Below are 27,295 nucleotides of genomic sequence, written 5' to 3'. Positions count from 1 at the left end.
TATGTAAGAATAAGAATAAAGACAGACAAAATAGAAGTAGGAAAACAAAAATAATTCAAAAGATTACCTACTTAATAAAATGGAATTTCAAAAAACACAGACTGTCAATCGCTGCATCTGAAAATCGCGTACGTTTTTGAGACACAAAATTCCCTGATGTTGCAAAAATTGCGCTCATTTTGTGTTAAATGCCCCGATTAGTCTTTGAAGGTTTTGTGTTTTCTATCCAGTTTTTTTCATATAGAAAATCGTTTTTTCAATTAATATTTGATATTAAAGAAATCCCGAATCCCAAGAAAAGATTCTCGAGATCCGGGATTTCCATAAATGTTAAAAATTTCAATTCTCGAGATTCCGGATGGAAAATCTCGAAAATTTCTCAAGAAATTGAGAAATTCTCGAAACCCAACTCTACTCATGACTGACGATCGTGATAATTCTGGAATACGTACCACGGAATTCTTTATCGGCTTTCTCCGACTTCCCCAACTTCCCCTAGCTTCTGCAGGCTAGTGGTAAATGCTACCTGTTAACCGGTGAATTCTTTCACTCGGTCATTCCACCTCATCGACGTTCGCCTTCTACCCGGAACTGGCTTACTGTCCAAAACAATAAACGTTTCGAGACGTTCTACACCACAACCAACAATATATCTGAAGAACTGAATAATATGACGCAGGTACGAAGAGGACAGAATCTCACTGATGAAATGCACGTGCAGGATCGAGTCCGGAAATTTGCACGTATGCAGTTCGGCGTATCACACTTCAACGTGAAATGTTCTATCGGAAATACATGGTCGTATATTAAAGACCGTCCAACCTCTTTAGGTCGCATAGTACTGAGATATAATTCATGTCTAAATAAAACACGGTTCTTGTCGGGTTACAGGAAGCCACAGCAGCAAACAAATTTGAAAATGGCCGATATACTGGATTATTTGTTAGGTTAGGTTAAGTTAGATCTAATAAAATTGGAACATTATTGTCTGCATTGCTCCCAGAACGCGTTATTTCTCCATCTCGGTGTAATAGAGATGACCGTATTGTATACGGTCAATTCTTGAAATGTAATAGGTACGTACAATTTACATGTAACCGAACAGGACGCTATCAGCAGCCGTTGTCGGCACATGTCATCTCGAATACGTGAAGCACTTTCTTTTCCTTAGTTTAGAATCTTCAGTATCCAAGTTACTTGATTTGCCAAAGCTGCATTTTTGGTGTCATATGAAAGATATGATATCTTATCGTAAGGCAAAGAAAAAAGGCTAAAGTAATTAAAAAAACATTTTGTGCCGAATGATGCGTTACTAACACAGTTGCGTGTCCGCCGTGGCCTATGTGGTAATGGACGTCAATGACAATAAGCCATATATTTATAATTACATAGACGCAATATAATAAAAAAAAAGCATTTAAGAAAAACGTTTAACAAGATTGCGTACAAAATTACACGAAACAAGATAATTGCATTATTAGTTTCACAAGGGTCTAACTGCAGTAGGTGCAATATATTGCGAAACAGGCATTATCCAACGAAACGTAGAGCGTTTTCATTGTGAAGATATTTTTCTCACGTTTACCGCCTTGTGTTATTAAATTCACAGCGATATTCTGTCAAAAAGCTTGTGGGAAATGCGACAGAGTTTAATCATATATTGTGGGCCGCTTTACGACGTGGGACGCCCAGCCTGAGACAACTTCCGAAACCTCATACAAGACGGTGTGTAGGCACTAAGTATCCATTCAGCGTGTACAATTATTTAATTGATTCTATAAGCATGTGAGTATTGATTAGGTAACAGGCGATACGACTTTATAGACGGTGGTTGTATACTAAGTGCACGCGAATCATATTTGGCGTAGCTAGAATATTTTAAGCCTCTGAACTGACGCAGACAAAACCACCAGTGGCTTCCACATCTGAATGATAAGTAGAACCATACAATGGAATTGAAATGGCAAGTCGAGAAAGCCAGGGCTTTGACATAACGGTGTTTCAATAAGAACCGACTGTTTTTTTTTTTATAAAAAATAAAGTACTGTACGAAAACATTTTCTTGGCTACGTGTTAAAACTGTGAACTAACATGCTCCGCCCATTTTTAACCGCAATTCCATTACAAGTTCCTCCCATTTAGTAAACAACAGTGCCTGGAAACGTAGCCAAGAAGATGTTTTCGTACAGTAGGTACAGACCTACAAACTATTCTGAAGAATGGGATGGGGGAGCCACTGTCGAAAACTACCCAATCAAGACTCGTAACTGGACAAAATCTGACATTCGAATGAAATTTTCAAAATGCCGTCCTATGGTAGTTCGTAGTTCAATTGTTGGCCTTTCTACAGATAAGTTTGTAGGTCTGTAACAGGAATGTTTGTGTTTATTTAAATCTATTGTAATACTGATGGTAATTATATACAATATGTACCTATGTAGCATTATTCAAATATCCACCTCGGCTTCTCTAACAGATGATCATTCTATTATGTTGGCCATGTTTTCCATGGCGCATGTGCATAAACCCGGCTCTATATCGCCGATGGAGCACTGGATATTATCTTTGATATCAGGAATCGTTTTTGGATAATGAGCGTAGATTTTAATTTTGAAAAAAAATCCAATGGAAGAAGTCTAACGGTGTTCAATCACACGATCTCGTAGGCCAGTTAATGTCGCCAAAACGGGAAATAACGCGATCAGGAAACATGGTCTGCAGTAACTCCCGGGTTTTGCGCGCATTATGACATGCTGAAAGTATATGTTTTACAAGTCCAATTCGCGCAAAAAAATGTAATCCACTATCACCGCAATTCCAATCGCATTTTCAAAAAAGTACGGCCCAATGACACCCTTGCCCAAGCCATAACTTTTGCAGGGTACTTATATCAGTTTCTCATAACCCACTTGAGGATTTTGTGAACACTCACAGAAACAACGCTCAGAAAAATTAAGCTTTCGAAATATGGGCGTATAAACGCATGCTTCGTATTTATCAGATGAACGACGATTACGAAAGTTTGCGAGGGATGATAATTATAAAATAATCATATAAGAAAAAACTAAAAGGTTGTTATACTTTGGCCGCATCATGTGACATCCTGAGTAGGGAATCCAATCCCGAGCCAAAATTCTGATCCCGGGATTTCGGGATTACAATTTGACAATCCCGGGATCCCGGGATTGGCATTTTTTTCCATTGTTAATATAAAACTTTTATATTTACAAATAACATTGATAAAATCGGTCAAAAATAAATCTAGTATAATTTATACTATTTAAGACATTTATTGTTAATATTGTATACGTTCAATCTTGGAAATACACAAGTTTAATGGAGTAAATAATATTGTAATATAAATAATAATGTGAATTTAATATGAGATTGCTGTTTCTGATAGTAAAGACATAATGAATGGATTAGCGAGATTTAAAATAGTAAAGCAAATAATCATGGCGTACTTATGGCCTTTCCGCATCATAAATCTAATTAGTCAGCCAGATATGAAACTGCTGTAAAACGTATGATATCATGGTAGAATTACTTTGTTAGAAGTGCGAAGCATTGTTTTTTCCAATCTTTCTCATTTTTAATAATTCATATGAAAAAATAAAATGAATCGGCAACCTACACATGGGTATAAATCAAACTTCATTCAAACTCAGTTTATTTCTAATGTAGTTATTTTTTATTAAAAGAATTTTTTCCGTTTTATTTTCGCTTTTATTTTATTTTCCATAGAAATTGATAAAAAAATCAATCCCGAAATCCCGGGATTATGTTTATCAATCCAGGGATTCATGGGTATCGAAAATAACTCGGGATCCCGGGATCCCGGGACTCGGGATCCCGGGATTGGAATCCCTAATCCTGAGAGATATCAACGTCGGCATCGTATCATTATTGAGATTATTTGCAGTTAGCGAGGTCCTGACAGAAGAAGAGCGTCATTGTTTAAGAAACAGAAACGAGCTGAAGCTAATATTGTATCTAAGATCAGGCTACAGGACGTCTATAAAAATGGCATGCTCATGGGGATGAGCGAATCGGAAGCTATACAATGAATGTGTTGTTAAGGGAGATACACGGACGATCACAATAATTTTCATAACAATATTACTAAATAGCTTCACAATGACTTCATATTCGTATTTCAAAAATAAACATTGAGTTCCATAGACACGAGTTTTCTATCACTGTCTTTAATACATCCTTGGATTAGGAATTTAATATGATGGGCGGCTGACAGGTGAAGCAATTGTAAATGTTAATTTTATAAATTTAATTTCCTTGTTGAAATCCAACAGATGCCTATTTACGGCTAAATGACTCATCTCACAAGCAAAATACAGATTTTTTTACTAAATAAAAAATACTACCTATTACTTTGGCAGGTATATACCAAAAACTTTGTTTTCCATTAAAAATAATGTTTAGTTTCGTGATAATCTATTTTTACAACAAAATACGTTTAAGTTTAATGTTTTTTAATATTTATTAAAACGTCACTCACGGATGATTAGGTGCTATGTTAACATGAAGTTTGGCATCTTTATATTACTAATTTATTTATTTTCTTAAGTCTATTTCTGGAATAGCTTTACATCCCAACAAAGTTCTTAACCTCTTTCAAAACTATGTGAATATATATATATACTATATAGCCACGAAGTACTAATAAGGTCAGTTTGTTGGTCATTTACCTTACTAGTTGTATCCATACATATTTCCAAAGTAATGGGAAAAGTATCACTAAGTGACAAACGGTCAGGTTCACCAAAAACCTAAATAAATAAATGCTTATACATATTTCACAAATCTTTCCTTTCAAATAATAAGTACAGCAGGGAACATATTATGATAATGCATATTAAGCAATTTACTAAACAAAATGCGATTTACACCGGTGGACCGGGACATGGCATGCTTGCACGGGAAAGAAGCGATCATTGACGATGCTCTAAACGTGAGAGTGGAGAGTTTTTTTTAGAATAATTATTAATAACCATGTCCTTGCTTTTTCGTACGTTAGTAATTTTGAAATCACAAATACCCAAGCTTTGAGAAAAACATATAAATATTGTGTCCTCACCGGGATCGAACCCAGAACTCTCGGGTGGGAGACCAGCACCCACTGCACCACGAGAGCCGCCGAGAGTGGACAGTTCTGATCGATCGTCATGCTAAACTAGTGTAGATGATTTGCTACGCAGGAGGGGGGGCAAACTGTGGCCCGCCGGGTATTTTTTTGCGGCCCGCCATCATTAATTGTACTTCTGATTACGAATAACTTTTTTTATATATTTTTTAAAAAATATTGACAATAGATTAAAATTTGAAGAATTTCTTGTTTCGTAAATGTATTATCTCAGTACGTCTTCCTTGCGTCTCGTCTCACACTATTTAACCACTATTTTCTACGTTGAACATCGATTTCAATAGATATTAATAGTGTGCCGACAGAGCTACAACTTGAGATTATTGATCTGCAGTGTGACACTGATTTAAGAGAATTGCATCGTCGTGAAGAAATCTTCAAATTTTACAATGCCCTTAATTCAGACAATTTCGACCAACTTAAAGATTATGAAAGAAAAATGTTCGTTATTTTTGGATCAACCTATATATGTGAACAAACATTTTCGATCATGAACCTCAATAAAAATTCTTTACGATCAAATATCTCCGATGCCCATTTAGAAGCAACTTTGAGAATATCAACTACAAAATTAACACCTGAATTTAAAAAAATGTTAAAAAGGTACATCAGTTTCATTCTTATTGAATATATATAATATGTTTATTTTTCGTGATAATAAATAGTGTATATCTAAAAATGGTATTTTACTTGCGGCCCGCCGCTCATTTTTATTTCTTGAATTTGGCCCTCCATCCAAAAAGTTTGCCCCCCCCTGTGCTACAGGCTAAATAATGCCACCGATCGTTGTCATTGGTGTGGTCTGTCGACAGACTAGGAAGACTCTCTTAGCACACCGGTTGTAAAACACTGAAATAGTATGCATCAAAATAATGATTTTCTTTATAAATTTATCACGGTTTCAGATGGAGTACACTGATCGTGATAGTATGATACTTATGGTCAAATGAGCGCTTAATATTTTCACATTCTGTAAAAATACACGGGAAGATATTTGCCTATTGACAATCGTGTTTTATCGTTTCATTTAAAAAGAAATCGACGTATTGTTAAAAAGCATTAGTCACATTTCGTAAAATAAACGTGTTACGCACGCATCTTCTTCGTGATCACTTTCAAGTGCACGATAATACAAAAGTGTCCAAGAAGAAAATAGTCGTAGTGTTTTCAATACAAAAAAAAAAAAAATAACCAAAAATTTCATCATTTGAGTCGACTATTCTCGAATAATCCAAATATTAAACCCTGAGTCCTCGCAGGTCCATCCACACATAACGGAGTCCACCATAGACTTTTCAATGTTTTGGTATAGGTACCTATCGATAATCATTGTTATTGCTACTACGAAATTATTAAAAAAAATATTAAACCAATTAAAATTAACATAAAAAAGGTAGGCTTGGGAAGGAAGAGGGGATTAGGATATTTTAAAACTACAACCCAGGACTATTTTATGTAGTAGGTACTACACCGGTGATTTGCAGTCAATTACCTGTTTTAACATTTTAAATACATTAACATTTACCATGTCTAATCCATAAATAACTTTCATAGTATTATTTTCCAATGCAACTTACCGCTGTTGGTACAAATAATTTATTACTTATTATATTTTTTTAAACTCAAGCAGTGAATTATTTCGTTGGAAATCTGAAATTACGGCGGTATACCTCTTGAGCTGTGGTAATTTTTTAAGAATCATCAATGTATATTATTATTATGTTTGTCGTGAGTGTTAGAAATTGCTAATTGATCCAAGTAGCATAGCATACTCTTAACAAGCGTATGATAGACGGACTGGCATAAATATATTTTTTTCCATATCTCAATAATTGGCGATAACGGAAAAATAGAAATAGATAGGTACGAGAATATTGAAAATAAGAAAAATCCCTCCAAAATTTACAATCCTAGGTTTTAGAAAAAAAAACCAAATTTTCTGTCTAAGAATAGTGCATGCACGATGAACGCGTCGATAGCGGGACGGTTTTGGTCGATCACGCCTAGAGAATCCAATCCCGAGCCAAAATCTTGGTCCCGGGATTTCGGGATTACAATTTGACGATCCCGGGATTGGCATTTTTTCAATAGTTAATATTAAATTTTTATATATACAAATAACGTTGATAAAATCGATAAATCTAGTATAATTTATACTATTTATTGTTATGTTAGTATTGTGTACGTTAAATCTTGGAAATACATAGGTTTAATGCTTCCGCTTCATAAATCGAATTCTTCTTCTTTCGACCATGTCCGATCCTAATAGGATCATATGGGCCTCCACAGAGTAGAGGTTTGTATTGACAGATTTTGTTTTTTACGAGAAATGGATGTCAGCCACTTGCTCAACCTATTAGGTCCATACCCTGACACACACAAATTGAAAAACAATATGTGTACTTGCCAGACCCAGGATTCGAACCTGGGACCCACGGCATTATAGTCCAACGCTTAAGCCACGCGGCCACCGTGGGTGTAAATAATTTACGGAATTAAATGATTCAGGGATCTGAAATTGTATTGAAACGATTGTGGATGTCGATAGACGCGGGCGATAGCAATGTGCACTTTGCTACAAATGAATCTACAACGAGGAATGAATTACAACTGAATAAGTCATTAGTCTTAGTAAACTTTTTGTGGATAAACTTTCATAATATTAAATTTAAGGCTATACCTCAGCTGAGGCATGGTCTAAAAAGATCGTGACTAGGCGCGATGCGCGGATTGCGGGTCGCGGGTGCAAATGACGCGAACCGAACGAAATATAATTTGTCATAGAAATTCAACATGCGTCCTTTTTATGTTATGTATATTATTATATTCGTAATAATAATAGTATATTCATTGACATGTTTTCTTTTTCAAGTGCATGCGGAATGTTTTTAAGTAATCTTTACATGATTTAAGAATATATTCATCTGACTCCATCAGAAAAGAAATTGACTTTTAACTTAACTCTCTCCGAATGGCAACGCGCCTCAACGCGGCCGAAATTTCGGTCCACATGTTGAAAATTATTTGCCGTTTCACTTATGTACGCTCTTAAGATCCGTCTAGGTATATATTAGTATGTACTTAAAAGATTTCTTAAATACAATCCGAAAAATATAATTATATTATAATGAGTTATGTATTAGATTGTCAAGCAAAATATTATGGTGTCCAACACAAAGGATAATAATATGACAAAACAAATACCTATAAATTATGGAATGCTATCAATACAATATCATTATATCTTATTATGGAATTGCCTAAGTTAATACTTAACTGCTCGTAAAGTATGTATATGGATTATGCAAGATGCGCGGGCGAATCCCAGATGAGTTGGAAAGAGAGAAATGATAATTTACTTATCGATCGATAGATCAATCAGCGACACATTAAGAGCCCGATGAACAGGAACAAGGTCATTCATAGTTCATTCAGAGAATGATCTCAGAGTTGAAAGGACGTCATTTTAATTCAGTCTAACCTCAAAAACCTCTAACCATCGGGGATTTATTTTAAGAAACGCAATAATTATTAATTACAATTCTCGGGCGAATGAATATCATTATTATTATTATTATTCCCTTCAAACATAACATGTATGCGACTTAACCTAAAGCCGGCCGAACGAATACAGGGCTGTCAAAATAATATCAATCTAATTTTACGTTTTAAAAAGTTACAAATTTAAAGTTAAAAATAGCTTACTGAACAGATGGAATAATTACATAATTCCAAGCGTCAAACGGCATACAACATTTATCTAAAATAATTATGAAAAGACTGGCTGATTATGTTATGTTATTTTTGTATTGTTCTTATTTTTTTGCTTATCAAAATATTTCACATATTATCTGATGATGTGTATTTTGGATATATCGTAATATGTATCTTGTCTCATTAAAATTGATATTAAGTTGATATAGCATAGGAAAATCTGTAAATCATTAAAATGTTAATTTTGTTATAGTTTTTAATTAAACCTGTACAATTACATATTAGATTTAAACACTGTTGTACTATGTAACTTTTATAATATCAGATATCCTTACGTGAGATGGGCAAGATAAAAAATAAAACTGTAGGATGTCTGCAAAAGATTAAACAAAACCCAGCTCATTGGATACCCGAATGGTAAGCAACTGTATCTATATATTATATTTTTCCGCCAAATTGCACACAATTAAAAACACATCATAAAAATAAGTAATTAGTCTTCGACAGCCCTGGTCGGTAACTTTGCTATCTTCTCAGTGACGCTAGCTTTGAATAAAAAAATGTGTGGGTGTCTCTACGTTAATAATAATTTTTTATATAAATTATTTCTTGCAGTGGCTTTACTTACCAACAATAATTATTGTACCTACCTATTTTTATAAAAGTAAAATTGCGTTACTTGTTTGTAAAAGTGTCAGACTAAATTAATTAAACTAATCGGGTAAGTAATAAAAAGTCATTAATTGAGTTAGCAGTAGTAACCAAGTAAATGGTAGAATTCCATTTTAAAAGAAATGAAAATATAATTAATTATATTTTCATTTCTTTTAATAAACAGTCACTTTCTTTTTATAATAAACAGACATCACTATATTACACTTTTTTTTAAAAATATGCATTAGAATTAAACAATGTGTACCTATTTTTTTAATAATTATGTAATAGGTCTTACACATTCAAAATAAATACTATTCAATAATAATGTTTTTTGGATAGCACATGAAATAAAAATGTAGGTAGATATGTATTTCAACATCCTTCGTATGTTTAGCTCTCGGACAATTTCTGGTTAAAACGTTATTAATATATTATTAAGTTTATATCGTGGCTATCCATCATATTGGTTACAATATTTCCCACCAAACAGATGATTAACAAATTGAATTTAGTAACATTTACGTATATTAGAAGATATCATTTTTTGGTCACCCCATATTTTATTCACGTTGACAGTGTTATGTTATGAGAGATCATTATTTACTTTAGACCAAAGCATTGTCGGCGACCTTTGAATATTACCAGTAGAGCAACAATTCCGGACCACATGTAAAAAAACCATATTTTCAATTCTCAAGGGCAATTCTGTAGAGCGTCCCCTTAAGTGCCCTGATTGGACACGCTTGCCCCATTTTGTTAATTTGTGTGTAATCGACGAAAAGTGAGCAAAATCTCAATAAAAAATGAAAAAAAATCTTTGCTATTGAACGAACTGTAAATTTCGAATTTACTTTTATTTGATGTGTAAAAAAAACTATTTATTGTGTATTGGCCAAATGTTTTGAGATTTCGCCTAATTACGAAGTAATCTATCCCCAGGTGTATTCTCACACAAGCCTGTAGCAGAGATTGATTGAAAACGAGGAAACTTTTGATATGCCAATTGCACTGACTGGCATACTATGACTAAATTGTTAATAATTATGCTAAATCATTGAAAAATAGCACCATGGCGTACTCCGACATTCTCTTGGAATCAGTGTTGGTAACTACCATTAAAAAATATGCAGATAGTATGAAAATAAGCTAGTTGGCAAAATAGTTATGCGAGAATAAAATATATAGAAGGAGAATTAATAAACTGTTTCGCATTTAATAAAACCTAAGTACCCAAAAATAATAAGTTAGAAAATTTGGTCATTGCTTAAATACCGTATGGTACAAGAGGCCAGCATGTTGATTTTCAAGGAAATTGGTGTAATATTCTAGCTTTTTGTGAGACATTTTAAGCGTTTATGGTGTTGAAATATGGTAGATCTAGATTTAACGCTATGCGCCAGGTGCGTATTTTGCAAGCTAGATATATTAAAAAATGCTAAATCTAGTAAGAAAAATGATAAGTTGGCAACGCTGCTTGAAATTAGCTTAAATTTCATGGCCAATTGTTTCGTAAATTTCTGTATAATATATAAACATTTTTAAAGATCTCTTTTATTTTCTCTAGTTTATTGATTTTTTGTTTCAAAAATTATTATTATTTGTAAGTGTGAAGATGGATTACAAGTCGAAATAATAATATTAGGTAACTTTGCATGGTGATCTCCCTTCCCTCACCACTTTCCACCCTATTCAAAAGGGTTCCACTAATATCTAACAACCAATCCTAGTAAAACAAGTCAATTACTAAGTACAGTGCGAAAATGATATGTTGAAGTGTCATGGCCGCCGTCGTGGCGCTGCGATCTATGCCAGTATTGTAGTTCTCGAAAGTGCCACGCTTCACGTTAATAGAGAGGTCATACAGTGTTACAAATAGACAGTTCCGTTATTAACAGTAGGTATAGCGGCCAAAACAAAAAGATTTTGCAGATTTTCGAGTGCATATAAAATTTTCAATTTTACAATAATCATGGTTCACAGCTCAACTATGGTATGACGCACCATAATCATCTGCAGATTCGTGACAGATGTTGTTTTTAGACAAGAATCATTACCGGCTCTATTCTCAGTTGCGCAACGAGTCGTTTTCGCTTTCAATAAGGGAAAGACAATAATAGTATTATTATTATAGGCAATATCTAGACTCGGCAGAAGATGTGTAATGAAATTCGACAGATAATCATGAAATATGTTTAGCTTGTCTCACTGAGGCGCAATATTCAATAAATTTTCAACATTGACAATAAATTATAATCAGTCCTGCAAGTGAGATAATCGTGTGAATTTTAATGTGTTGGCGTCATACAAGGTATTAATTTAGAATAATAACATCACCAACACCTAAGGAAACCAGAAATACATTGAAGTACTTATTAATTTTATAAGTTTTTTAAACTTAATTCATGCAGATGACGAAATGCATGACATAACTACATAGCATCACAAAAAAACATAGCACTGATAAGTAAAAAAGAACCACGGGAGATCTTCATTCGGGAATGGAGATACAAATTGTCTGAGCGAAAATAAAGCATTTTTACTATACATACTTAATATAATAAAAACTGACTGGCCTTTTTGACAAAAGTTTAAAATTAATTAGAATTCTATTTTCAAAAGAAACTAATGCATAATAAAATGAGAATATAAAGCCATGTCACTCGGTGAGTCTGTAGGTACAACACAGAACACACCCAGATACCCAGGACGGTTCTAGGACAATGTTACCACCTGGAAAACCATCCCCCTTTGATATTAACTATTAACCCCCCCCCCCCATATAAAATAATCTCTTTAAAGAAAATTTAACAAAGGAAACAAAAATTTATTTGGCAAAATTAATAAATGTTTTAAAATGAATTTGAAAAAATTTAACAAATAATTATTTAACACAACAAAATATGGATACAAATTAAAAATAATACACCTAATATGCACATCTTAGAGATAGAGAGAGGGAGAAAAATACAGTTTAATATTGTATGAAATTATACTAAAACCTATATAACCATTTAATTAAGGATAAATGTAGAAAAACATCAATATTAAAATCAATTGAGAATTATTTGTTTACATAAATATTTTTTTATATTCTTTGTTTTGAAAAGAAATTTTTTTATTTCCACACAACTGGAGAGGATTTAAACAGGTTATTGTCCGAGTTTTTGCCCTGTAGTCCCCCACGGACACTAAATGTCTATAGGGTCTCCCTAGAAGCTGCTGGGACATTGAACCCATTAAGTTCAACGAAGATACATGGCAGCAAACAACTAGGGACTGAGAAAGTGGAAGAAGCTAATAGTAGATCTACCCAGGATGATCATGATGATGGCAAATTTTCAACATTAAGGTATAACTGCTAAAAATTTACCAGCAGTGTCGTTATGTGAATATTGCCGGAATATTTCAAGCTATTATACAATATCCCATACTTTACAAGAGCAATAATTTAAAAGTAAGAAAAAAACAATTGTTCAAGTGGATTTTATTTATTTTTCAAGATAAGCTGTTTAAACTTGACATATTAAGTCCAAAAAATAATCAAGAGATGTTGTGCAAATTTGATTGAATAATATCTCTAAATCTTCAAAATTACTTACCACTATATACATTGATTATTTTACTTTTTAATATCATTATCAGAAAAGAATCTATGTGAAAGGACCACAAAAAGTACAATAAGTCTCAAAGTTTTAAATGAGTTGAATATACCAAATGAGTCAAAATGAGAAAGGGAATGCATCGAATCAACACCTCTGATTTACTAATTTTCACACAGAAACATTGGCGTTCTCATACAGAGTAGTCCAAAAATCATTTTCTTTTGACTCTCATAATAAGTAGTGACTTTTAGACTTATAGCTTTTTGCACACAGATTTCATTTCTTTATGCAGTTGTTTTAAATTTGTGAATACATATTATAAAAATTGGTGGGTAGCACAAAAGACGATAAAAGTGTGTGTAAATTCAACGATTTTGGCCATTGAAACTTTGTTAGTTACACTAACTGCAACATTATCATATTAAAAAAAGATAATAAAGAAAATTTGTAGAACAATTTTTGAAAAAATTTATATTAATATTAAAGATTTCCTACCTCGAGAAGATCAATCATTTTCGTCATCTGTGAGTAGATGAGAACTCGGTGCCCCTGCGCCTTAAGTCTTTTCAGCAAGCCATCAAGGACATTCAGCTTACCAGCATCTGTCACTAGGGTCTGTTTATCTAAGCAATGGAAAGACAGAAGAGAATTAAATACAGCTTATGAACACCTTACCCTTACCGTAATAAAAATCCATAAGTAGGCTACTAATTTAATATATCTGATCAAAAAGTTAGGACTATAACAAAAAACTTTTAGTTGCATAACACTTCCTGATTCTGCAAGGTTTTTAGTGTTTTTGCTTATATCGAACCTCTTTGGAAGCTCTTTTTAACATTTCATTATTATGTAAGCATATGTGATTTTTATGATTGTTCACCTAAATATTCTAAATAACAATGTCTTCGTTTATTTGGCTGCCTATTTATTTAGATACAATAATTTACATGATCTATCCCTGCACGATCACAGACAGTTACATGCTACATTTGTACTACAATCAGTGTTGCCATATTTCCAAAGTGGAATTATAGTACCGAACCTCCGAAATTTGAATTTAAAATAACAATACTTTTCTGCATTTTCAAAAAATTGCGCGTAAAGTAATTAATGTCACCTTTTTTTTAGACAAAAGTTCACATATAAGGTGATTCATCTCGTTTTTTTAGACAAAAATTCAGATGTAAGGTAATTAACGTTTTTAGATTAGATTTTAATGGAAAGTGATGACATCTCATTTTATTAGTCAAAATATCAAAAGGAGGTATTTTCAGTTCTCCGGATCAGCTTTAGAGCTATTTATTATCTATTGCCAACTTTTTTTCCGAATTTTGAAAATTATAGTATTTTGGGTGTACTATATGTTTTATATCGTACATAGTACGCAGACGAAAATTATAGTACCTACAAATACTATAATTATAGCAGGGTTGGCAACACTGACTACAATGTAAATAATTTGGTCCTGGTACAAGCCGAACACATTTAACAAATCATCCAGTAAGGTACTCAATACGATTCAGGAGACAGTTAGTTGGAATAAACATGCTATCCCACTATTGACACTTCCCTCTCATGACAGCCAATGTGAAACTAGTAAGTATAAGTAACAGGCAATATCTAATATCAATATTGGTCAGTAGGATGCAACATTTTACAAGTGCCGGTGGTATTTTAATTTTAACTGATTTTATTTTATATTTATGGTATTTTTGTCCTGTGTTCTGACAATGTCATCAATTGAATACGTGTATTAATTAAGGCGCTAAGTACCAAAATAATAAAAACTGACATTTTTATAGAAAAATGTTCTACATACCAACGCCAATAACTTCAACTATAGTCTAAGTGCCTCAAGCAAGTCAAAAAAATACAGAAAAATAATTAAACCTGTCGACGTTGTAAGTCCGTTGGCGTGTTTTATTTATAATGGTATAAGTAGCACTGCAGTGTTCAACGGCATTCAATATAAAATAGCTGACGATGGTGTGTTAACACTTCCGAGTTCTTAATATCTAAAATTATAGAAGCTGCCGTGATTGCTTCACACTGTAAAACTACATTTTTCAAAAGGTCTGCTTCATGAAATTTTACTGCAATGACTCGGTATTCTGTAACTACAGGCAATACTACTTTTTGGTACTTAGAGCCTTATTTAATACACGTATTCAATTAAGAAAGTTATTTTGCAATGTCATGAATTCATAGTTAAACGGGGTGATTACTGATTTATGGATGTTACATACGTCAAGGAACCGTAGATACAATGTTACATAGATCAGACAGCATATCCAATTCAGCTAAATGACTTCTTACAGTGGAGACACTATAATAACGAATTCAAGTTTCAGCTTGACTTGCAGATAATTTAATCAATAGTATTAGATGTCTTTTTCAGCTTCACTTTCATATATTTAAGTTCCATCTTGCAGGGAAGGTTTCTTGTACGTCTTTAAATATTGTTGACATTTTTAAGTATTACTTACCAGGTACAGAAAGGCATGAAGCAGTAAGTGGAGGTTTGAGGGGAGGGGCAAAAGATGCAGCCATCTTGGCAACCCTTTCCCTCCTACTCCAGCTGTGAGCCGCAGCACGAGAACAGGCAAATGCAACACGCTGCCCGCAATGCACCTACGAAACAAAAATCATATTAAAACCTCATGAACACTAACATGTGATATTACCATGCAAAAACACACCAAACTCATAGATTCAGGATGTCATAAGAATGTATGGTCGATGTGACGTTTCGTGCGTTTCTAGTAGTACCAATAATTCCCTCAATCCAGTTCACCTCTACTGGTCAATAACTAATCATTGGTTAACAAAAGAAGACCATGGACTAAAAAAATTCAATATGTGATAAATAATAAGTAATAAGAAATGTATATAAAATGGTATGTGTACCTTGACAGTTGAGGAGTAAATGAAGTTTGGAAGTGAAGTGTGAAGACAGGGGCGGACTTGCTCTGGCTGGGGCCAATGCGGGAACTCTGGTAAAAGCTGCAACCCTGGCGAAATCATCTCCACTTTTTTCAATGGCGATTTTGGATCCAGTACCTTTACTCCCACCTTCTAGAAAGAAAAATTCAATTAATTATAAGTATTGAGACAGACATGCTCAAAATTTCACACGGAAAAGTGTTGATATATATTTTATAAACAGTAATAGACAATAACTAACAGCCGTGATCGAATTACAGCACATCTGCTTCTGAATCTATGGGTTGCTGGTTTGAATGTCATGTCCAGCAAATTCACATTGTTTCAATATGTTTGGATCCAGAGCATGGACCCAACAGGTTAAGCTAACAACTGTTTCATAAAAAAATACACACGTCAGATTATAAAGCTAATGAAAAAATCCATGCCTAGCCCACTTATAAAGAATTTATTAGATACCAAACGCTACGTAAATACTAAAAACTTTTGACAAGTTAAATCATATTTTCTGTTTAAATTTTTATCATTATTATACTCAATATTAGAGTTTTTTTGTTCCTTATATCTTCATGTATTTTAGACCACACAACCAACTGCGACAACCACTAACGACCGCAATCTGCAGTTGCAACATACTGCAGATAGCACTTTATGGGTTCGCAAAGATGACATAGCATATGAAAATTCAGAGATCAACCAAGTACTGATAGGTATGGGTTTACGTAGGGTGTTGATTTATACTTTTCACTTATTAAAAACACTGATTCAGGGACATTAAGTATATTTCGCTTGGCAAGTAACAATTAATTATTAACAACATTCTTTTTGTAAACGCACGACTTGGCGCGAAAAAGGTAGCGAATCGTATTTAGAGGCGACGTAAGGGCCCAAGGGTAGGTAGCCGACTGCCTGTACCTACCCTCGATCCCTCGTTTGCCCAGAAACAGACGGTACGTAACGTTCTTCTTGTTTGTTTCACTGTGCATCATCGTTTAGCCTTGACTCATTTACAGTTACAATAATATTATCATTATATTCTCAACTCTGTCGATTGGAGGATTGTTGATGGGGGATTTAGGCATTATGATATTTGGTAACAGTACATAGAATACCAAAGGAGTTACCAGCAGGGTGTCCATGTCATCAGCTGAATGCAGAACTAGTCTAACTCACATTTGAAATATTTTGCAGAGGAGTTTTTTGAAACAGCCTACTTCAGTTATTTATTATTTATCTGGACAAGTGTATGCACCATTTTTTTCATCAATAATCCTACTAAAATATGATGCATCCATTTATCCATAAAGATAATAAATAATTTCAATAAGTTGTTTCAAAAAACTCTCCTCAAAAATTTCAAATGTAAGTTAGAATAGTTCTGCAATCAGCTGACGATGTGTCCATTGTCCATTGAGATTTATGGGACACCAAGCATTGTACCATGTCAGCCGAAGTAGGTAAGTATAATTTCCCCCAGAACTTCATTCGACGCTATTGTAATAATTCTGGTAGCTGTTATTTCTCCAACGTTGACCCATTTAATAACTCATCTGCTTCTTTTAAACACGCCATCTCCAACATATTTATAATCGGAAAAAAACATGACATGTACACATTCTTTGAGTCCATCCATCCACATCCCTTGTAGTACCAGAAATAATGGTTACCTTAGGTGAAGACAACAAAATCTGCGAAGTATCCAAATCAGAGACGGCTACTATCGATGACTCCAAGGGTAATGGAATGATGTTTGCGGATGCTTGCCTACTTCGTATTACTCTGTGCTCCATTGTCTCCACCATACTGTGGAAGTGATGGTCAGTGTGCGTGTAGAACATGCAGCCTGTTGACACATTAAATTATTAAAACTTTTATTATGGATAGTACGAGGGTGGGTCAATAATTCCTTAGAAAAAAGCATTAAAACAGTTTTTATTTTTGTATTTTTTTTTTATTTCTCAACATAATCTCCTTGGAGCTCAATACACTTGGTTAGACGTTTCTCAATTTTTTTTAAACCGTCAGAAAAATAAGTTTTCGGAAGGTCCTCAAAATAAGCATTTGTCCGATCGATGACTTCTTCATTTGAAAAAAAACGTTGTCCACTTCGCCATTTTTTTAAGTTTGGGAAAAGGAAAAAGTCACTGGGGGCTAAATCTGGCGAATACGGTGGGTGGTCGACCAATTCGAACTTCAATTCTTCAATTTTAGCCATTGATCGTAAACATGTGTGAACACGGGCATTGTCCTGATGAAAGAGGATTTTTTTCCTGTTTAAATGAGGCCATTTTTCTTCAATTTCGTTTTTTAGCTGGTCCAATAAAGATGCATAATAATCCCCTGTTATTGTTTTTCCTTTTTCCAAATAGTCAACGAAAATAATTCCACGTGCATCCCAAAATACAGTAGCCATAACCTTACCAGCTGATTTTACGGTTTTCGCCTTCTTTGGACATGGTTCGCCTTTCGCAATCCACTGCTTTGACTGTTCTTTCGTCTCGGGAGTATAGTGGTGTATCCATGTTTCATCTACAGTCACAAAGCGACGAAAAAATTCATCCGGATTGCGTTGCATGAGCGACAACAGGGCTTTAGAGGCCACCACCCTATTGCGTTTATTGTCGACTGTGAGCAAACGCGGCACCCATCTTGCAGAAATTTTTTTCATGCCCAATTTGTCATGTAAAATAGAAATGACGCTACCTTTTGAGATCCCTGTAACCTCAATTATCTCATTCAACTTTAATCTTCGGTCACTTAACACCATATCGTGGATTTTATTGATCATTTCTGGTGTAGTCACCTCTACAGGACGTCCTGAGCGTGGTTCATCCTTTGTTGATGTACGACCACGTTTAAATTCATTTAACCAGTTATAAATAGTTGCAAGTGAAGGAGCAGATATGCCGTGAACTAAATCCAACTCATTTTTTATTTCCTTTGCTGTTAACCCTTTTATATTAAAATGTTTAATAACAGCTCTAAACTCAATTTTCTCTATTTTTGTAAACAAGCAAATTTTTTTTTTAAATGTACGAGAAACACACAACAACCCGACCAATCTGATTGAAACTTCGCAGCATACTGAATCGGTAGTGCCGCTGCATGAAAACAAACCGCTTACAGTACTAGTCGCGCCACCTGTCGGCTTTTCTAAGGACTTATTGACCCACCCTCGTATGTATGTAATGGGTAAATATTTTATTATGGACCTCTACAGGGTGGAGGTTATATCAACAGAATTTTGTTTTTACGAGAAATGGGTGTTATACACTTGCTCAACCTATTACGTCCATACACGGGTCCTAGAGCACATTAAAAACCAACATATGATTTTTTTGTCGGATCCGATATTCGAACCCGAGATCCATGACATTCTACGCCGACAACAAAATATGATCTCCACAGGATCAAACACGGTAAAAAAAAAATTATTAAGTAAATCTGAAACTAAATCGAAATAGCAATTACATTGTAATTGCTATTTCGTGTTCCCTAGTATGCAATGTAAGATATTGCAATTTTTTGCACACCCTTGCTCTTGTGGTAAGTCAAATCAGCACATAGAAAAAAATATCTCCTTCTATGCTTTTGCTTTACTGAACAGTTAGCGATTTGATACTAACATGATTATACTTTCAAGAATTAAAAGTATAATTTATAATGAGTAGATTATTGTCGATGCCATGATGGCCGCACGGGTTAAGCGTTGGCCTATTGCGTCGTGGGTCCCAGGTTCGAATCCTAGGTCTGGCAAGCAGCGGCGGCTCCTCTAACACCATGCATGTGCGCTGCACTGCTTTTTCCTAAACATCACTCAATGTGCAACAATGCTATTCATAAGTCATCACTCGTTTATCGCAATTTAATCCATGTAAATTTATACCAAAAGCATATACTCAGTAAACAGTCACCGAATTCGTGCGCTCGTCGGAACGCACAAATATGGATCTTAGTTTGCCGTTCATATTACATTGGGTAATAACAGTTCAAGCCGACACGTGAAAACGATAAATAACTCATGAATACATAAAATTTTATGACCATTAGGAACGCAGCTCAAAAGTTACGCGGAAAAATGTAGTAACTGAGATTTAGCAGGATTGATAAAAAAATAGATTTTTTTTATTTAAATCTCATATAAATTCATTGAAAATAGGCTGATATTGAATAAAAATTGATTATCAACAAATATTTTGGATCGATCCTTTATTCCTTCTATATTTGCAAATATTTGAATATAATTTATAAAAAATTAAAATCTCAGTTACCATGTTCTTTCTCATAGTGAGTGAATATGCATAACATGATGTCATATTTTTAACAATGCAGGCATTTTGCTGGAGTTTTATTGCTTTTTGTAGACGAAGAAACTGACGATTTGTCGAGAGTCGAAAAATACGTACCTACCTATTCAAAACAATCGATAGTTTTGTTTTTTTAATATTTTCTTCAAATATTATTTCTTACATACAATTCAGTATGATTTCTGCGGTCGTCATTATAGTCGGCTTTTTTAGGTGTTTTGTCGCGTTATTTCGATAGTTTTGTTCATAAAAATAAATTCATAACAATATATATACTTATTGTTTAATCAGGGAAGTGTATGTGTTTTAAAATGATAAATTTTGAATAAAAGATTTATAATACTTAATACTTATAATTATAGTTCAATCAGTGAAGTGTATGTGTTTTAAAATGATGTCGGTAAACGTAGACTTTATCAATAATAATAATAAGAGTCAGAATAAAAAAAGGATGGTCCGATGACATCTGTGGAAATTGAAAAGTGTTTTTCAACCATTAAAAGAATTAAATCGTCTTTCAGAAATACTTACCATGAATCAGGACTGACTTAACATGTCTACCTGTGTTAAGCATTGAGAAAAAACTTTTACAAACAGTTCAAGACTTTAATGAGAAGTGATTGAGGTGTTCGCTAAACAGAAACAACGCTGAATTGATATGCTTTTTAAATAAGGTAAGAAAATTTTGAGTGCACCCCCAATGAAAGCAATTTTGGAAACCACCGGCCGCCACTGCTGGCAAGTACACATATTGTTTTTCAATTTATGTATGAGTCAGAGTATGGACCTAATAGGTTGAGCAAGTTGGTGACATTCATTTCTCGTAAAAACAAAATCTGTCAATACAAACCTCCACTCCGTCGAGGCCCATATGATCCTAATAGGATCGGACATGGTCAAAAGAAAAAATTATTGTTACCATTCGTTATAGATGGATCAACGAACAAGAGATCATTCCAAACGGTGCTATCGGTCTTCCTGTATTTAAAAGAGTTGCCATTGGGACAAATAATAAATCTATGTTTTGATAATACTGCATCGTAGTAACAATTACTGTACACAGGCCGAAAATCTTCCACAACAGAGGAGCCTTTTTCTAGTTTAATAAAATCAGTCGGGATTTGGTCTTCTCTCCACCAAATTTGTCTGTGTCGAATTTTCTCTTGCGCCTCTTGACTTACTAGCATATATAAAACTCTGAAAAATAAATAAAATGTATTTAATTTAGTGATAAAATCGTGTCCAAATCATTCTGTTGGCTGTCGTATTTTTAGTATTTTCAGTTTTTTAATTCTTTTTTTAATTGTAAGTATTTTCAAATTAATCAATAAAAAGAATTCTTAAATCTTGTGAATTATTTGTTAAATAAAAAAAATCGATGTGTGTACTTATGTACGCGCGTTAGAAGTTATACTTCTTGGGCGTAACAAAACAAAAATAAAATTTGTGATAAACTAGATTCTTTGACTAGCTCTTAATTGTTAAATTACACACTCAAGAAAAAGGACCGCTTATTGGAACGCCGTTGGTTTATTTCTGTACACGTTAACTTATATTACTAAATTATATAATAGTCTTTCGTTGTTTTTATTTTTAAAGTACCAACTGTCACTCTGACGTTTAATAGTTTGTTTACGTAAGGAATTGCAAATGGCCGACAATAATAAATTCGCTGCCTAGGCAACGGAATAATTCTAAACTATAATAGTATACTGTATAATCGTCACAATTGCAGTATCATACTGTGGCGTAAAGGTAGTGCGTTCGGCTGATAACCGAACAATCGGTGGATCGAATCCAATCGAGTGCGTTTTTTTGTGTGAAAAAATAAATTATGTGTTACATGTCACACGCCAAAAATACACTCTGATCTGATTTCCCAAACGCGCCAAAAGAAGTATAACTTCAAAAATAAGTTATTAAATTATTAGCAAGTGCAAGAACGTTATAACAAAAATTTGGAGTGATTCTGACATCCGTTAGTAATTAAAGTAATGTAATACTTTGATTTAAAATACAAAAGCCAATTGCCAATAAGTAACGACATTTAGAAAGCGGTTCAGAGAGTATTGTAAAAACCATTACATAGTGAACTTTGCCATAATTAGATTTGACACGTATCGCATAGTGGTCCGTACACATGGGTGTAAATCAAATCAATTATATATGTCCAAATCAATCATGAAGCTACAATATGTAAGAAGCTATCACACTGCGGAGTAAATATATCAAACCGCAGAAGTAAAGTGTACTGACAAATTTTTATATACGTTTTCACTCCCTATGTTACACTCCCGAATGGTCCCCATTTGGGGATGTCTCTGTGGATCTGGAGAGGCCCTAATCGATATCAAGCCAAAAATAGTAATTGATAAAATAAGTGATTGCGAAAATAAATAAATAATACAATTGACCCAAATATTCACGTAAATAAACCTCGTCGTTTCCACCACAATTCCGGTGTGTTAATTGTCCACCTCCAAATCCCGAATCCAGACAAAAAACCATACAAAAATAAAAGTGACAGCGTGTTTTCACAACCCGAAAATGGAGGGAATTGACAGGTATAATAAAATCACAAAATTTATTATTTAGTGATAGTGCTCGGGTATTTGAAGTAAACTTTAACAAGTCGCAAACCTAATACTATAAGGTTCCATGTGTTTACTTTTGACAAAACAAACCTAACAATGAAATAGTTTTCTGAGTTGCTTCATTTTTACTGTTGTTTCTCTAAAAATAAGCACATCAAACCTTGTACATAGTTCTGCACTTGCAAAGTGCCTATATTAATTAAATATTTTCATTTCAATTTATAGTAAAGAGTTTTAAGGGTATGGTAAATAAATTAACTGACCAACGAAAAATTTAAAAAAAATACTTACACAAATATCCAATCTCCGAGAGTGAGCTTATAAATATCTTCGGGTGATAGGTCGACAAATCTTGAAAAACTAAAAACATCCCCACTATCCTCTTCACTAAATAAACTCATATTGATATATTCCTTAGCGAAAATTGATAGTTTGTTATATAGCCAGTGTGATTTGGAAGGTATTGATATGTTTAAAAATCCATCTTCTGCTATCATTTTTGGGATTATGTAGTCATCGGTTTTCATAAATAATGGAGATTTGACGTCCCGTCTTTCAAATAATTCAGGATGATTACATACCTAGAATACAACACAATAATGTTTACTTTACGCAACATTGGTTGAATTTCAGTAACCAATCTCACAGAGGCTGACCGCACTCGGTCATAAATACAGTCGAACATGGTTGTTACGAGGAAGATGGGACCGACTGAATTTGCTTGTTATAAGTGTTACTCGTTATATCAGAGAATAGGTATTTTTAAATGAGCGGTCACATAACACAAAAAGTCGCAATTCAAACAAAAATACACAATTAGAATTATTCCCCGAAACAAGCATTCATAACCTACAAAAGAAGTTGTTTATTGTAATGAACGTTGATAAGTACCTACTGGTACTAACTCGCATATTTTGAATATTTCCGACGTAAATCGCGGGAAAGAAAAACGTAAATGCGGGTATTAAATGTACTGAAATACATCGTACATCGGGACTGAAAAAATTACACGCAATTGCCGGGAAAACGTGAATTTCGGGCACGTAAAAACGAGGTTATACTGTATTATTATAATAGTAGTTAATTTTTTTACAAAACACTAGACATATTTAGAAGTACATGTAATTAAAGTTTCTTGAAGGCGGACTTATTAAATTACAGTTAACTTAATGGAGTCTTCCAAATAGAAAATGTTTCCCACTTCTAGCTTAACTCATACAGTGCTGACGACACGGCTGCCGTGTCAGCATTAGATGGTCATTAGATACAATTAGCATGTTATTTAAATGTGGTAATTAAATAGTAAATAACTGGTTCGCAGTGATTGAGTTAATCTATAAATGAAAGATATCGTCGAATTATAAAGTAAAAAGTGAAATAATGTACTTACTTTTCTAAATTGCATGACTAGATTCATAAGATTAGAAGTGAAATTTTTATCTACGCTATGGCCATGTTCCCCGCCTACTGAATAATGCAGCAGATCATCTATTTTGATTTTCTTTTTTAGAGCTGCAAAAAAGATGTGTAAAATTAACAATGATACAATAATCATACACACAAAGTAACACACATTTATATACATAATAATATTATGTTTCTAACAATGCACTGATGTGTAAAATCCCATTTCAGAGAAGGGGTATGCATGGTACATTAGTAATCTGTGGGATATAAGTTCATTCATTTTGTTCAATTGCAATTCAAATAGGTTGCTGTAGAAAGATTAATATTCTATAAACTGGTCACACTGAAAGCATCTTTGGTGGCCCGTTTTGGGCCCATTGGGTTTTAATATGGAGATTGCTGTGTGAATAGCTTTGCTAGCGCCGTATGAACATTAAGAACACTCCTCTGACATTTCTAAGAATCAACCATCACCTAGAGTTGGTTTTAGTATCAGAAAATTTTAAATATTCTGTGTAACCGTATGTATAACAAACACTTAAATATATTTACCAAAATAAAGTAGATTTTGCCGAGTGGTAAGTGGACAATGAACCATAATCTCAATTTTATCCGAAAGCTCATTCTCGACATCCTTCTTTATCCGCCGCAACATAAACGGTTTCAATATCATGTGTAACCGGGACAAATGTTCTGAAAGACAAAACATATCAATCTATAAACAATATTGTCCTTTGGAATTGGAGTATGTACATCATAATTTCTTGTATGGCATAAATTACAGTGAAACCTCGTAAATACGAATTCCATGGGACCGAAAATCGAAAAAAAATTTCGAATTACGAAATGTATGGGGGAAAATAATTAAAATTTTGAAAAAAAAAATTTTGATTTTCATTAATTTCATTGCTGATCATACCTATGCCTACCGAATTGGGTTATAAAATGTCAGGATTATTTTTATTACCATCATAAAATAAGTAATTTTTGATATTTTAAGAAAAGTCTGTCATAATTTTCAATGACTGGCTCATGAAATAGTGTACTTTATTATGATTTATTGAATATTTTTATATGCCAGGGACTCTGAAATCATTTCGAATTAAAGGTATGGTTTTATATGAAACTAATGTTCAAGGGACTTTTTTTTCGGGAAAATTTCGAATTACGGCTAATTTCGAATTATCAGTGTTCTTACTAACGAGGATTTACTGTACTTACTTTCATCAATGGCTGTCTTATTTTCCGCATGACTCTCGATATCCTTGGAAAACCATTCGTTGAACTCATCATGAGAATCAAATAACGTTGGCATGATGAAATGAAGTAACGCCCATAATTCTGCCATACTATTTTGGATTGGAGTACCTAAAAATATAGGAGAAACTCTGATTACATACTTACTTTCTACTAATTTTATAAATCATACCGCAATTTCTGAAGAGGAATCATCATTGAGTTTCAAGAGTTGTAAAATAAAACAGAATATATATGATTCTATTGAAAGATACTTATGCGAATTCAAAATTATTACAAATACAATATCGCACATAATAACAAAGTCAAAGATTAAGTCGTACAATATTAAACATAATGTTAAACTACCTGAAAGCAGCAATCTATTCCGACAACTAAATCCTAGTAAGAGTTTCCACCGTTGAGATCCTGAAGACTTGATGGCCTGAGCCTCGTCAAGGATCATGTGTTGCCACTTTATCCTGTTCATGTATTTGACATCGCCGACGACAATCTGATACGAGGTGATCACAACATGAAAGGCTGCCTCTCTCGTGTGCAGGTCCTTTCTCTCCCAGAACTGACGGAGGATTTTTCGTTCATTCGGGTTACCCCAGTACGGCACCTAAAATATTTTATAAGTCAAGTTATTTTTCAACTGCCGCCATAAAGAAAGATTCACAGAAAATTACAGATGACATATTTTAATTATGCGATTCTTTAAACTATTTCTGCTTGATTCAAAAATGGATAAAGAGAAGAATAATTATTCTAGACACTTTAATTTGAATTAATTATTATTTATATTATATTATAATTATTTTGTAATGTCATGGTGATTATTAATTATATTATACATTTGTCATTATTTATTTAGTGAATTTCCATAAGTTTACATCTTTGTTGCGCAATCGCATAAATAGGACACTCACTTTGCATTCCCCCCATGCACACTGTACTCAACTGGTTAATCACATATATGCATTTCATTCAGATGCTTAATCGCGTAAAATACACCGGTTTTATCGAAATAAATACCTACCATTCTCTTTCTTATATTATTGTTAGATTTAAGTATATATTATTATTGAGCGCATCATCAAGAATCTTGACAGGTGCAACTGGTACCTATTTTATTTTTTTCGAGCTATAAAATTACAGTGAATAGGTAATAGTTTTCTAATAAGCTTGTAAATTCAATCTGCATAATATGCAATTGTCCAAATGGTCAATTATCCAGGTTTCATAAAAGAACCGTAGATGCTTTTCTGCATTTCTTTAAACTTTATAAATAAGATAGTAAGATATTGTATTTACATAAATTTCGAAGAATATCTATCGAAAGCTGTGAAAGATCGCAAGTTTAGTTATTGATTATTTTCGAATGCAATGCGGTAACCTGTCCGCAGCAAGTGAAGATTTTCAATTGTATATTTCGTTAAAATCAATATATACAAAAAATATAACTGTCACCTAATTATATTGTCTGTCCCCTGTGTTTCGAGACGTTTGGACCCTGGAGACTGTCTGCTTTGAAGACAGTGGCTGAGATCGGTTATCGCTTGACTTATAAAACAGGTGAATGCCGTTCAACTGAGTACCTACCTGAGACAGCGAATAAGCATAAAAATCCAGAGGTAATGCAGCCGCTGTTTTAGGTACTCTTGAGGTATT

The 27,295-nt window shown here is 33.6% G+C and overlaps 1 protein-coding gene across 1 annotated transcript in view; it reads right to left on the bottom strand.

Moving 5' to 3' along the window:
* Ino80 (chromatin-remodeling ATPase INO80) overlaps positions 1-27,295 on the bottom strand; it is a 175,928-nt gene that overhangs the window by 138,292 nt on the left and 10,341 nt on the right. The window contains exons 10-19 of the mRNA XM_085956528.1: positions 25,991-26,246; positions 25,607-25,753; positions 24,938-25,078; positions 24,369-24,490; positions 23,270-23,559; positions 21,304-21,581; positions 17,745-17,920; positions 16,042-16,209; positions 15,621-15,765; positions 13,630-13,757 (exon numbers count right to left, since the gene is read on the bottom strand). Of these exons, the coding sequence (XP_085812654.1) occupies positions 13,630-13,757; positions 15,621-15,765; positions 16,042-16,209; positions 17,745-17,920; positions 21,304-21,581; positions 23,270-23,559; positions 24,369-24,490; positions 24,938-25,078; positions 25,607-25,753; positions 25,991-26,246 (1,851 nt within the window). The remainder of the gene's footprint in view (positions 1-13,629; positions 13,758-15,620; positions 15,766-16,041; positions 16,210-17,744; positions 17,921-21,303; positions 21,582-23,269; positions 23,560-24,368; positions 24,491-24,937; positions 25,079-25,606; positions 25,754-25,990; positions 26,247-27,295) is intronic.

This window comes from Rhyacophila brunnea, unplaced genomic scaffold, assembly GCF_057557595.1.
Source record: "Rhyacophila brunnea isolate RB1 unplaced genomic scaffold, BYU_Rbru_1.0 scaffold_6, whole genome shotgun sequence".
Taxonomy (NCBI): Eukaryota; Metazoa; Arthropoda; class Insecta; order Trichoptera; family Rhyacophilidae; genus Rhyacophila; species Rhyacophila brunnea.
Note: the sequence above shows the minus strand (reverse complement) of the source record. Positions and strands in the feature narration are given on the sequence as shown.